The sequence below is a fragment of the Carlito syrichta genome, unplaced genomic scaffold, assembly GCF_000164805.1.
Source record: "Carlito syrichta isolate Samal-C Ts95f unplaced genomic scaffold, Tarsius_syrichta-2.0.1 Scaffold314761, whole genome shotgun sequence".
In the NCBI taxonomy this organism is placed as follows: domain Eukaryota; kingdom Metazoa; phylum Chordata; class Mammalia; order Primates; family Tarsiidae; genus Carlito; species Carlito syrichta.
The window spans coordinates 110,917-125,405 of record NW_007258857.1 but is presented as its reverse complement, the minus strand read 5'-3'; the positions used below and the strand labels follow the sequence as shown (position 1 = coordinate 125,405).

The 14,489-nt window shown below is 39.2% G+C and overlaps 1 protein-coding gene across 2 annotated transcripts in view; it reads left to right on the top strand.

Annotated features, from left to right (window-relative positions):
• Window positions 1–14,489, top strand: part of ATP7A (ATPase copper transporting alpha) — a 120,520-nt gene that overhangs the window by 18,382 nt on the left and 87,649 nt on the right. For both annotated transcript variants that reach the window (XM_021719491.1, XM_021719490.1), the window contains exons 2-3: window positions 11,476–11,965; window positions 12,488–13,216. In XM_021719491.1, the coding sequence (XP_021575166.1) occupies window positions 11,476–11,965; window positions 12,488–13,216 (1,219 nt within the window). The remainder of the gene's footprint in view (window positions 1–11,475; window positions 11,966–12,487; window positions 13,217–14,489) is intronic.

Below are 14,489 nucleotides of genomic sequence, written 5' to 3'. Positions count from 1 at the left end.
GTCAGTCTACCTAGGGGTAAATCAATCTTATTTATCCTTTCAAAGAACCTGCTTTTGGTTTCATTGATTTTTTTTTTGTATTATATGTTTGTCTTCTATGTCCTGAATTTGGGCTTTTATTTTGGTTATGTGTATTCTTCTGCTGTAGTTAGGGTTTTGGTAGTCTTGCTTTTCCAGCTTTTTAAGGTGGTTTGTTAGGCTTTTAATTTGTGATCTTTGCATTTCCTTTGTGTGTGTTCATAGAGATATGAATTCCTCTCTTAATACTTCTTTCATGGCATCCTAGAGATTTTGGTAAGATGTTTCTTTGTTTTGATTTGTTTCAGGTATCCTTTAATCTCTGTTTTGAAATCTGTTGACCCTGGAGTTGTTTAACATCATTCTGTATGGTGTCCATGTCTTTGTGGGTTTTGTGGTAATTTTGTTGATGTTGATATTTATTTTTATTCTACTGTGGTGTGAGAAGGTGCATGGCAGAATTTCAATATTATGGAATTTGTTTATGCTTGAATTATGTGATCGATCTTAGAGTACTTTCCATGTGGTGATGAGTAGAATGTCTATTTTCTGATTGTTGGGGTAGAGTGTTCTGTAGGTATTAATTAAGTCCATTTGGTCAAGTGTCACGTTGAGGATCCAGATCTCCTCTTGACTTTTTGTCTTGATAATCTGCCTAGGGTTATTAGTGGGGTGTTTAAGTCCCCAGCTGTGATAGTGTTCGAGTCAATATCTTTTTTTTAGTGTATCAAAAACTGCTTTATGAAAATTGGTGCTCCTATGTTGGGTGCATATATGTTTAGGACGGATATTTCTTGTTTATAGATTGAACCTTTTATCGTTATGTAGCGACCTTCTGTATCTTTTTAAATTTTTGATAGCTTAAAGGGTATTTTGTCTGATAAAGATTGCAACTCCTGCTTTGTTTTGTGTTCTTTTCATCTGAAATTTTGTTTCCCAATCTCTTACTTTGAGTCTGTGAGTGTCCTTTCTGGTGAAATGAGTTTCTTGGAGACAATATATTGTAGCCTCATGATATTTTATTCAATTTGCCATTCTATGTGTTTTCAGTGGTGCATTTAGTTCATTCGCATTCAGGCTAACTATTGAGATGTGAGAGTTTATACCTGAGTTACTTATTGAATTTGTTGTTGTTGCTGCTATTTGTTTGTTGTCTTTCTTTTGATTTTATGGGTTGATTCATGTGTGTTTTCATTATTTTTCCTGCATCTTGGAAGGGCATTTTCATTCTTTTTTTCCTTTCTTTTGTGTTTTGTACTTTCTTAAGTGTTTCTTGTTGAGCTGGTCTGGAGGAATTGTAAGCTCTTGGGGATTGAATGTCTGGGAAGGATTTTAATTGTCCATCACTGGTGAGAATTGGCTTGGCTGGGTAGGTAGTTCTTAGCTGAAATTGTTTGTCTTTGAGAACTTTGAAGGTTGGGCTCCAAGGTCTATTAGCCTGAAGTGTTTCTGTAGATGATTTTGCTGCCATTCTAATTGGTCTTCCCTGGTATGTAGTCTGACCTTTTTCTCTTGCTGCTTTTAGAATTTTTTTCTTTTAAACCTACTTTGTGTAGGCAAGTCACTATGTGTCTAGGAGTTAGTCTTTTCATTTGTTGTCTTGCAGGGGTTCTCTGAATCTCTTTTGTTTGAATGGCCTCGTCACTGATGAGATGAGGGAAGTTTTCTAGTGTAATTTCATGGAATGTTTGTTCCAGGGTGGTCTCTGTCTCTGTCTGCCTTGGAGATTCCAATTAATCTTCGGTTCAGTCTCTTGAGATAACCAACCCTCTCTTGGAGGTTTTTTTCCTGTCTTTTTAAGCTTGTTTTTTATGATTTTGACAGTTTGAGTTAATTCCATATTTTCATCCTCAAATTCTGAGAGTCTTTCTCCTGCTTGGTTAATTCTGCTTTCCATGCTTATAAGTTTGTTATTTATTTCATTCACTGTATTTTTTATTGCTGTGATCAGCTATCAACTTCTTCATTCTTTCATCTTGTCTCTCCTCATTTCTATTTATTCTCTCTATTAATATCTTGAAATCTGGGTTTGTGGTTTGAGACTAGTCATTCTAGAGGCCCTCCATTGGTTGAGTTCCTGAGTCTGTATTTTCAGTTGCTGTCCTCCTAGGGTTCTGTGTGAGACTCATATTCTTCCTTTGGTTTTTCTTCATATGTGTAGATTTTCCTCCCCCCTTCCTTTTTTATTTTATTTTATTTTTTTATTTTTAAAAAATTTTTTAATTTTAAAGATGTGGGGTATAATTCAGTTTTAGGTATGCAGTAGTCATCAAACAGGTAAAGTTTGGGCCTCCCTCTGGTCCTCACTTCACCTGGTTTGAGATCAGCTGCTCTTATTGGTATTATGTGTGCCCTGCTCACCCTCCCCTGCAGGGACACTACTAGTAGTAGTGTCCTTCTACTGTCAATTCCTTTCTTATGGTGTTATAGTAAATGTTCAGGGTCCACTTATGAGTGAGAACATGTTCCTTGTTTCTGTAATAGATCACTGAGTGTGATAGACTCCAAATCCATCCAAGTTGTTGTGAAGTCCATAATTTTGTTCTTCTTTATGGCTGTGTAATGTTTCATTGTGTATATGTACTACATTTTAAAATCCAATCCAGTTTCAATGGGCAGCACAGTTGGGTCCATGTTTTTGCTATTGTGGATACAGCTGCAACAAACATGCAAGTGCAGGTATCTTTTCTTTTTTTTTTTTTTGAGTTGGAGTCTCACTCTGTCGCCCAGACTGGAGTGCAGTGGCCGCTCCCGGCCACCTCAGCCTCGCCTGCTGGGCTCCGGCGATCCTTCCGCCTCAGCCTTCCATGTAGCTGGAATTACAGGTGCGCGCTACCACACCTGGCTAATTTTTTGATTTATTGTAGAGATGAGATCTCACCAAGTTGCCCAGGTGGGTCTCGAACCCACGGGCTTAGGCCATCCACTCACCTCATCCTCCCAAAGGCGCGGGGTTACAGGCTGAGTCACCGAGCCCGCCTAAGTGCAGGTATCTTTTTGGTAGTTTGATTTAAGTTCTCCAGGTATATTCCCAGAAGGGGGATTGCTGGGTCATATGGAAGGTCAATTTCTAGTTCTTTTAGAAATCACCACACTGTTTTGCATAGAGGCTGACCTAGTTTGCATTCCCACCAATAGTGTAGAAGTGTTTCTTTCACTCTATATCCTTGCTAACATCTGTTGTTTGTTTTTTAATAATGGCCATTCATAATGGAGTTAGGTGGTATCTCAATGTTGTTTTGATTTACATTTCTTTGATGATTAATGAGACTAAACATTTTTGCTTGTATTCATTGGTTGCTCGTATGTCTTCTTTTTTTTTTTCAATATTTTTTATTATGGTTTTGTGAGGTACAGTTAAGGGTTAGGTGTACAAGTATGTTTCATTCAGGCACCCTGTTGATAAGAGGTGTTTCCCCATCCCCAGACAGATATTTGCTACTGTTAATCCCATCTCCCTCCCCCACCATAGTTTCCCAGTACTGTCAGTCATTTTCTTATAGTATTATATTGGATGTTCAAGGTCCATTATATGAGTGAGAACATGTGATACTCGGATCTTTGTTTCTGTGAGAGGTCACTCAGTATTATAGACTCTAGTTCCATCCAGGTTGATGCGAAATTCATGATTTTGTTCTTTTTTATGGCTGCGTAGTATTCCATCGTGTATATGTACCACATTTTTAAAAATCCAGTCCTCTTTTGATGGGCAGCATGGTTGTTTCCAGGTTCTTGCTATTGTGAACAATGCTGCGATAAACATACGTGTGCAGGTATCTTTTTTATCTGATTTGAGGTCTTCAGGGTATATTCCCAGTAGGGGGATTGCGGGGTCATATGGGAAGTCGATATTTAGAGCTTTTAGGAATCGCCACACTGCTTTCCACAGAGGCTGCACTAGTTTACATTCCCACCAACAGTGTAGAAGTGTTCCCTTTTTGCCACACCCTCTCCAGCAGCTGTTATTTTTTGAGTTGTTGATAATTGCCATTCTAACTGGAGTTAGGTGGTATCTCAGTGTGGTTTTGATTTGCATCTCCCTGATGATTAATGAGGTTGAACATTTCTTCATGTGTTTGTTGGCTGCTTGGATGTCCTCTTTTGTGAAATGTCTGCTCATATCTTTTGCCCATTTTATAATGGGGTTGTTTGTTTTTTTCTTTTCAGCACGTTTGAGTTCCTTGTAGATCCAGGATGTTAAGCCTTTGTCAGACCTGGTGTTGGCAAATACTTTTTCCCAGTCTGTAGGCTGTCTCCCTGCTCTCTTGATGGTTTCTTTGGCCTTGCAGAAGCTTGTCAGTTTAATAAGGTCCCACTTGTCTATCTTCTCTCTTATGACCTGTGGGTTTCGGGTTTTGTTCAGGAATTGGATGCCAGTTCCGATTTCCATGAGGGTATTTCCTTCCTTTTCTAAGGTTCTTATGGTTTGAGGTTTTACATTTAGGTCTCTGATCCATTTGGAGTTAACCTTTGTGCATGGGGATAGATAGGGGTCCTGTTTCAATCTTCTGCATGTGGTCAGCCAGTTTTCCCAGCACCATTTACTGAACAGGTTCTCCTCTCCCCAGTGGTAGGTGGTAGAGGCCTTGTCGAAGATGAGTTGGTTGAGAAATTGAGGTTTTGCTTCTGGAATCTCAATTCTGTTCCATTGATCTATATGCCTGTTCCTGTACCCATACCAAGCTGTTTTGATGATTATAGCTTTATAGTAAAGTTTGAAGTCTGGTAATATGATATCACCTGCTTTGTTTTTTTTTTTTTTTGCTGAGGATTGTTCTGGTTATTCTTGGACGTTTGTGTTTCCATATGAATTCCTGTGTTGTTTTATCTAGGTCTGAGAAGAATGTTGCTGGTAATTTGATCGGTATTGCATTGAATCCCCCTTCCTTTTTTAAACCTCTTCTTTAATTCTGTTGTTCAGTGATGGGATATAGCATTTATTTTTGTTTGCTCAATTTCCTATTCTTCCTTATGTAGATCCTCTAGCTTTGTTCAATTCTGAAGCTGTACCTTAGGTGGGAACTGTGCTTGTAGCAGTTTTGAAATTTAATTAAGGGGTGAACTATGATTCAGAAGCTATCTGCATGTCCCAGTGTCTGCTGACAGGTGTGTGTGTCCCCTGGAGCCCACTTCCCACTGCCTTACAATCTGTCCATGCAGTGGGGGTGTCTGTTTGCCTCTGAAAGCAAAATGAGATCAGAAAAAGGAAAAGAATGGAAAAAGGAATGAAGAAGACAAAATGAAAGGAGAGAGAGGGAAGAAGAGGGAAAACAGACCAGCATACCACCTAACAAATAGAGAAACAAAGGCAGAAAGAACAAACAAACCATGCAAACAATCATATAAACAAAAACTCCCCTGTTGGTGTATTCTCCCTCAAGAATACCCATGCACAAACAGAAAATCTGAAAAAAAAGCAACATTAAAATAACAGAAACAAATCAAGTACAAAAATGTAAACAAAAACAGAAAGAGAGAAGGAAAAAAAAAAACAAGAATTAAAACAAAAAACAAACAAGAAATATGAATTCTTGCTCTGTGACCATTTCTATAACTCCAGGTTCCTCTTAGCTGCCACCAAGCCTCTGGTCTCCAGCCCCTCCCCTCTGCTGTCAGTGCAGGCTGATAGGGTTGCTCTCAGCGTGGGTCAGATGCCCCATAGACTACTGTGGGAGCAGGATGGATCAGATATGCACTCACCCGACTGGCTGCTCCTGCTGTCTAGTCTCCCACTCAGATCTGACGTGTCTATGCCTGTTCCAGCATGGGGGGAGGACGTCTGTCTCTCTGGGTCCCAAGATGGAAGTTGGGCGGGTCAATGCAAGTCTCTGCCCAGTCCCAGGACTGAGAGGATGATATCTATCAGTGTCCTATCACCAGCATTGGGGCTTTGTTCCAGATTTCAACAACCTGCCTTCTCCATGTTTCTCCTGCTTGCACCGGTCGGTCTGCAACTGCAAGCAGGGGATGGTGTGGGCGGGGTGCCAGGTGGTGAGGAGTGACTGTTCTCTGCTGCCTCCTCTGAGGAGAACCCCAAGAATGGCAGACAATCCTGCACTTTCAGGTCTCCAGTCTCAGGGTGGTGGTGAGTTACAGTCACCTCTGGAGGAGAGCCATGGGTGCCCGAACCTGAGTCTCCCCTCAGATGGACTTTTACTCACCCACCAGCCCACACCCACTCATGCAGAGAATCTTTATTGACACTGGCTTTTGTTGAGACTCTCACATTCTGACCTGTTCTATCGCCATGGAACAGATATCTTCTTTTGAAAAGTATGCTATTCATGTCCTTTGCCTCTTTTTCATAGGATTGTTTGTTTTTCCTTTCAGCTTGTTTGAGTTCCTTGTAGATCCTAGATGTTAGGCCTTTGTCAGATACATAATGAGCAAATACTTTTTTCCCACTCTGTGAGTTTTTTCTTTACTCTCTTTTTGGTTTCTTTTGTTGTGCAAAAGCTTTTCAGTTTGATGAGATTCCACTTTTCTATCTTTCATGGTGTTTGGTTTTGGGGATTTGATCAAGAATTGATTGCCTACTCTGATGTGCATAAGAATGTTCTCTATGTTTTCTTCTAGGATTCTTGTAGCTTGAGGTTTCACATTTATGTCTTTGATCCAATTAGAGTTGATTTTTTTTTATGGTGATATGTAGGAGTCCTATTTCATTCTTCTGCATGTGGTCAGCTAGCTTTCCCAGCACCATTTGCTACATGTGGTCTCCTTTCCTCAATGGTTGTTATTGGTGGCTTTGTTGAAGATGAACAGCCAACAGATATATGAAAAAATGTTCATTAACACTAATCATGTGAGAAATGCAAGTCAAAATCACAATGAGATACTACCTAACTCTAGTAAGAATAGCCCTCATCAATAATTCAAAAAACAATAGAGGCTGGCAAGGGTGCAGAGAAAAGGGAATGTTTCTGCTCTGTTGGTGGGAGTGCAGGCTAGTTCAACCTCTATGGAAAGTAGTATGGCATTTCCTAAAAGAACTAAAAATTGACCTTCCACATGATCTGGCAATACCTCTCCTGGGAATTTACCTGGAGGAACATAAATTGTTGTACAGAAAAGACACCTACCTGTACATGCATATTTATTGCCACACTGTCACAACAGCAAAAACATGGAACCAACCCCACTGCCCATCAAAACAGGACTGGATAAAGAAAATGTGGTACACATACATGATGGAGTATTATTCAGCCATAAAGAAGAACAAAATCATGGAATTCACAGCAAACTGGATGGAGTTGGAGATCATCATACTTAGTAATCTTTCACAGAAGCAAAGAGCTGAATACCCTATGTTTTCACTCATAAGTGGGACCTGAACATTAATCACAATAGCATAAGGGAGGGATCTGCATTCGATGGATACTGCCAGAGGAGGGGGGACGAAAGAGGGCACTAGCTTCACAAACGGAATCTGGTCCTAAACCAGGGGAAGTGAGGTTCAAACTTCACCTGCATGAAGCCTGCTTGTGTAACTAATCCTGACTTGTACCCCACATATCTATAATAATCAAAAATTAAAAAATAAAACACAAAATATAATTTACTAAACAAGGAAGTGTCTTCTTGTCTGCTGCATGCAAATAACGTAGGGTAATATGACTTCTTTTCTGTACAATTCCTTTTTTTTTTTTTGAGTTGGAGTCTCACTCTGCCACCCAGACTGGAGTGCAGTGGCCATCCCAGCCACCACAGGCTCAACCTGCTGGGCTCCGGCGATCCTTCCGCTTCAGCCTTCCGAGTAGCTGGAATTACAGGTGCACACTACCACGCCCAGCTAATTTTTTTATTTATTGTAGAGATGAGGTCTCGCCAAGTTGCCCAGGCGGGTCTCGAACCCGCGGGCTTGGGCAATCCACTCACCTCAGCCTCCCAAAGGCACGGGATTACAGGCTGAGCTACCGAGCCCGGCTTGTACAATATTTTATGCATAGTTTCTTGTGTCCTTTACAAATAAAAGATAGGTTAAAGCAGTAGAAAGTCTAGCAAATCATCCAGTGACAAAGTGATTTTTTATTTTAAAAATCAGAACAAGTTTCTCACTGGGTATATTGATAAATTGACATTTGGGGGTGAGGGGATTGTCTCAAAACCAGGTGTTGTTTAAGAGATACTAGATACAACATATTTAAACATAAAGGGAATAAAAGTTGGTACTTTATCAGAAAGAGTATAGTAGTAACTAGAGCAGTTGTGTCCCAGAATGCTCTGTGATGATGGAAATGTCCTATATCTGCCCTGTCTGGTATAGCAACCACTAGCCACATTAGACACTGAACATTTGAAAAGTAACTAGTGCAACTGAGGTATTGAATTTTAAATCTTATTTAGTATTTGTTTTGTTCTAAAAATTATCATTCAGGCTAGGCATGATGGTTCATGTCTTTTTTTTTTTTTTTTTTGAGTTGGGGTCTCACTCTGTCGCCCAGACTGGAGTGCAGTGGCCGCTCCCGGCCACCGCAGCCTCAACCTGCTGGGCTCCAGAGATCCTTCCGCCTCAGCTTTCCGAGTAGCCGGAATTACAGGCATGCGCTACCACGCCCGGCTGATTTTTTGATTTATTGTAGAGATGAGGTCTCGCTACCCAGGCGGGTCTCGAACCCGCGGGCTCAGGCAATCCACTCACCTCAGCCTCCCAAAAGCGCGGGATTATAGGCTGAACCACCGAGTCTGGCTGGCTCACATCTTCAATCACAGCACTTTGGGAGGCTGAGGCAGGAGGCATGTTTGAGGTGTTTGAGACCAGCCTGAGAAACATAGCAAGACCTAAAATTAACTGGTGGCCGAGCTTGGTGGCTCAGCCTGTAATCTCAGCACTTTGGGAGGCTGAGATGAGGGGATTGCCTGAGCCCGTGGGTTTGAGACCAGCCCGGGCAACTTGGCAAGACCTCGTCTCTACAATAAATTAATAATTAGCTGAGCATGGTAGCGTGTACCTGTAGTTCTGGCCACTTGGAAGACTGAGGAGGAAGGATTGCCGGAGTCCAGCAAGTCGACGCTGGGGTGGCCATGAATGTGTCACTGCACTGCACTCCAGTCTGGGCGACCGAGTGAGATTCCAACTCAAAAAAATAAATAAATAAATAAAGTAAGATTCCCTATTTTAATTACTTTTCATTATATTTTTGAGTTTTTTTTATTTTATGGAACAACTCTTTTCACAAGGAATTAATAATACTTATATTTTTATCTGGCTTTTGAATATTAATATACTACTGCCATCTCAGAATTCATCATCTCTCCTTTCCCTCCAGATCAGTCTCTTAACTTACTGTGTTTTCCTCCTCTCTTTCTGGTATCAGTTAATGTCAATATCATCTATATCCACTGGTCCAAGCCAGAAATCTTTATATTATCCTAGTCATCTCCTTTACCCTCTATATCTCATTAGTAGGCACTGCCCTCCTAAGTCTGTTTTGGAATTACCTCATTTCTCTTCAGCTCCAGTGTTTATGCCTTAATTCAGACCCCTATTGTAACACTGTTGCAATTGCAATAGGCTCCTAGCTCCTGTATCACTTCACCCCACCCCCATAATGCCTCCAAAATGATTCTTCTCTAAAATGAAAATCTAATCCTGTAATTTTCTCTGCTTAACTTAACTACCTGTGGGACAAACTACAAACCATTATTGGCATATATGACCCCATGATAGAGCAGTTGCCTAATTCTCCAGCCTCTCATCTTTCTCTACTTTTGTGCTTCCATTTGTCTGGAATTCCCTGCCTTTTATGTCCTTTCTGATTCCTGTTTTTCCTTTAACACTCAGGCATAATCTCCTCTAAGAACCCTTTTCTGACTCATATTCCCTGATATGAATGTATATCCCTGTTCTGTATTCTCTGTCCTAATATTGCTTACTATGACTATGACACGTTCAGCTTTTTATCCTGAGAATCCCAGTTCCCAACACTCATAATAAGTGCTCAATAAAATATTAGTTGCTCAGTGTTTACTTTGATATAACTTGCTGCTGTGACAAAGATCTTTCCTATTTACTCATATGATCCTGATAACAGATCGGGAAGATAATAGGGGCATATTTTCTCATTTTTCAGATGGTAGAAGTAATGAGTGTGGCTTTCTAATAAGTGGATAATTGACACTGGAACTAAAATTTTCTGACTCCCAGTCCAGTATTTGTGTGTTTCTCTGTGTGTGTGTACATGTGCATGTGTGTCTTCACCATAAATCTTTGTAAGATGTTAGCCAAAGAGATGCAGTCATGACAGTAGTTAAATTTAAATTATATGCAGTAGCTAAACTTTAAGAATATTGGCTGAGTATGGTGACTCACACCTATAATCTCAGCACTTTGGGAGACCTAGGTGAGAGGATTTCTTGAGCCCAGGAGTTTGAGACCAACCTGAACATGGCAAGGCCTCGTCCCTACAATAAATTTTTTTAAAAAATTAGCTGGGTATAGTGGCGCACCCTTGTAGTCCTAGCTACTTGGAAGGCTTAGGCTGAAGGTAACAATCACTTGAGGCCAGCAGATCGAGGCTGCGATAGCCATGGTCATGCCACTGCACTCCAGCCTGGGCAACAGAGTGAGATTCCGACCCCCCCCCCCGCAAAAAAAACATTTTATAATCTAATCAGGCAAAACAGTTGAGATGTTATTTTGTTACTTTTTTTGAGTCAGGGTCTCACTCTGTCACTCAGGCTGGAGTGCAGTGGCACAATCACAGCTATTGCAGCCTCAACCTCTGGGGCTCACACAATCCTTCTGCCTCAGCCTCTCAAATAGCTGGTACTACAGGCATGTGCCATCACACCCAGCTAATTAAAAAAACATTTTTTATACTATTTTTTTAGATGTTGTCATTTTGAACAAAATAATGCTATACTCTAGCACAGACTTAGGGTGATCTAAGAATATATGCTTCAAAATCCTATAAACACTGACTTCACTCACAAACTTGAATGTTTATACATTTTCTTGCCAAGTTATCTTAATTGAATATCTTTTCTATTTTTAGCTGATATATAATAATAGATATCATTTATATATTTTCAGGGACTTGAACATTTTTTAAAGATTGAATTCATGTTACCTTTTATTTTTCTGCAGCTGATCCTGTTTCCTTTATAACCTTGAATTGGTAGAGTGTGAAGTGTTGGAATGATTTATGAAAGGAAGTAGTAGCAAAGAGTAGTTTGTATTCTTGTGAAATTCTAGGGTGTGGTTGTCTATGCACATGTTTCGAAACCTTATCAGTACCACAGTCATTTATGCCTACATATAGCTTTACCATTCTTATAAGTATACAAGACATTTTGTGTTTCTAATAAGAATAGTAAAGATGAAAACTAATAGAAAAACTTCATTAGACTGAGTTATTTGTTTCATTCTTCTTGAGTGTGGTGCAATAATTGATATTTTAAAGTCCTATGTCATATAATTTAATTAAATTGCCTTCTGAAATTTCCTTTCAAAAGGTTTCACTGGAAGAAAAAAATGCAACTATTATTTATGACCCCAAACTACAGACTCCAAAGACTCTACAGGAAGCTATTGATGACATGGGCTTTGATGCTATTCTCCAAAATCCTAACCCTCTCCCTGTTTTAACTGACACTGTGTTTCTGACTATTACTGCTTCACCAGCTCCACCATGGGACCATATCCAAAGCACACTGTTCAAGACCAAGGGTGTGACAGACATTCAAATTTCCCCTCAGCAAAGAACTGCAGTAGTGACAATAATCCCTTCTATAGTAAATGCCAATCAGATAATAGAGCTAGTTCCGGATCTCAGTCTAGATATTGGAACACTGGAAAAAAAGTCAGGAACTTGTGAAGATCACAGTATGGCTCAAGCAGGTGAAGTCATGCTGAAGATGAAAGTGGAAGGGATGACCTGCCATTCATGCACTAGCACCATTGAAGGAAAAATTGGAAAATTGCAAGGTGTTCAGAGAATTAAAGGTAATATATCTGGTATTGTTTAATTGTTTTGTAAGGCTTGATTTTCTGTTTTGATCTTTTAGCTTTTTCACTGTCTTCTCAAGCTTGGGTTTTGAATCTATGAAACTAGAGTGTTTCATTGAAGTTTGAGGTACAGCATATATCCAGGATTAAAGTCAGTGAATTCATGGTTATAATTAAAGGTTACATGAGTTTTGAGCTGAAGTTTAGCAGAAAAGGCAGCAGGAGTGTCAGTTCATGGAGTTCAGGGCTCTTAATACAACATGCTGCGAGTACGCTTTATGTGTAATATATTTCTACTCAGCCATGCAGAAACTTGGAGACTATAGGTACAGTGATCATATCTTTTACTTGTTTCCAGTTTATGTCAATAACATTTTCTGATAAGAAAAAATATTTTAAGAAAAGATGACAAGAATGAGAGAAAAATAATTATTTGTGGTATCATTAGAAAGCAGGATGTTTTTTGAAGTGGCCCAGGAATAACTGAATTAAATAATTATGTTTCTTTTTCTTAACTAGTCTCCCTGGACAACCAAGAAGCTACTATTGTTTATCAACCTCATCTTATCTCAGTAGAGGAAATAAAAAAGCAGATTGAAGCTGTAGGCTTTCCAGCATTCGTCAAAAAGCAACCCAAGTACCTCAAATTGGGAGCTATTGATGTAGAGCGTCTAAAGAACACACCAGTCAAATCCTCAGAAGGATCGCAGCAGAGGAGTCCATCATATACCAGTGATTCAACAGCCACTTTCTTCATAGACGGCATGCACTGTAAATCATGTGTGTCAAATATTGAAAGTGCTTTATCTACACTCCAGTATGTAAGCAGCATAGTAGTTTCTTTAGAGAATAGGTCTGCCAGTGTAACATACAGGGCCAGTTCAGTCACTCCAGAAACTCTGAGAAAAGCAATAGAGGCTGTATCACCAGGGCAATATAGAGTTAGTATTGCAAGTGAAGTTGAGGAGAGTACCTTTAACTCTCCCTACAGCTCATCTCTTCAGAAGCTTCCTTTGAACATAGTTAGTCAGCCACTGACACAAGAAACCATGGTAAACATTGGTGGCATGACTTGTAATTCTTGTGTGCAGTCTATTGAGGGTGTCATATCAAAAAAGGCAGGTGTAAAATCTATACGCGTCTCCCTTGCAAATAGCAATGGGACTGTTGAGTATGATCCTCTGCTAACCTCTCCAGAAACCTTGAGAAAAGCAATAGAAGACATGGGATTTGATGCTACCTTGTCAGGTAATTATCCCTTTTTCTTTGGTTCCCCTATAATGTTCTTTTATTTCCATTTTGCTGCTTTGGCTTTTATCAATGAGAAATGATTTATAGATGCTACAATTCGACTTTTGCAAATAACTCCTATGGAGGTAGTCAGTGATGTATACAAAGATTCATAACAATGTTTATATAATTATTTATAACATTTAAAAACTAGAAACAATAAATAACTCATGTATAATGATTTGATGAAATATAATGAAGTCATAAAAATTAGGTATTAAATGCTACAGGAGAGTGAGATATTTTGTTAAATGAAAAGAAACAAGCTGAAAAGCTATATATGCACTATGATTAAAATATTATAAGCAAATGAATATAAATTTATACTATGTATGTATTATTTACAAATGAATAAGATTCCTGGTAGGACATGTAGCAAAATTTTGACAATAATTATCTTTGCGTGGTAGGATAAAGGTAATTTTTGTTTCCATTATGCTTTTTGTGTATCACAAATTTTTCTTACAAAAAGGATGTATGTATATATGTAGATATTTATTTATTTATTTAGTTGAAATCTCACTCTGTCACCCAGGCTGGAGTGCAGTGGCATGCTCATGGCCACTACAGCCTCAGGTGATTCTTCTGCCTCAGCCTTCCAAATAGCTGGAACCACAGATGCATGTTACTATGTCCAATGTAACTTTTTGATTTATTATAGAGATGAGGTCTTGCCAAGTTGCCCAGGGTGGTCTTGAACCCCTGAGCCCAGGCAATCCTATTGTCTCTACCTCCCAAAGTGCTGGGATTACAGGTGTGAGCCACTGCACCTGGCCTCTTATTTATGTATTTATATAATGGGGTAAGAAAATGCTATTTTAAAAAGAAAGGTAGAAATAAATAATATAATTTTAGCTGTAGTTTTATATTTAGGCATTCAAATTAAACTGATATGAGAGCTGTCCTAAAGACTCATGTTTCCTCATAGCTGTTACCTTTGAACTGAAACCAAAAATATATATTCAATGAACTTTACCTATGTGAAATTGTTGTTTTGAATCATAATGGGACCTGGCTTGAATTATTTTTCAATTTTATTTTTTGCACTTTATTTAATTTATTTTTATTTTATTTTTTTGCTGTAATTTTTTTCCTCTTTTAATTTTTATTTAAAATTGTGAGATACAATTCAGGGCTTGGTATACAAATATTCACCGTGCAGGTACCCTTATCAATGAGATGTGCCCCCTCTCCCCAGGCAGATCTTGACTACTGTCAGTCCCACCTCCCC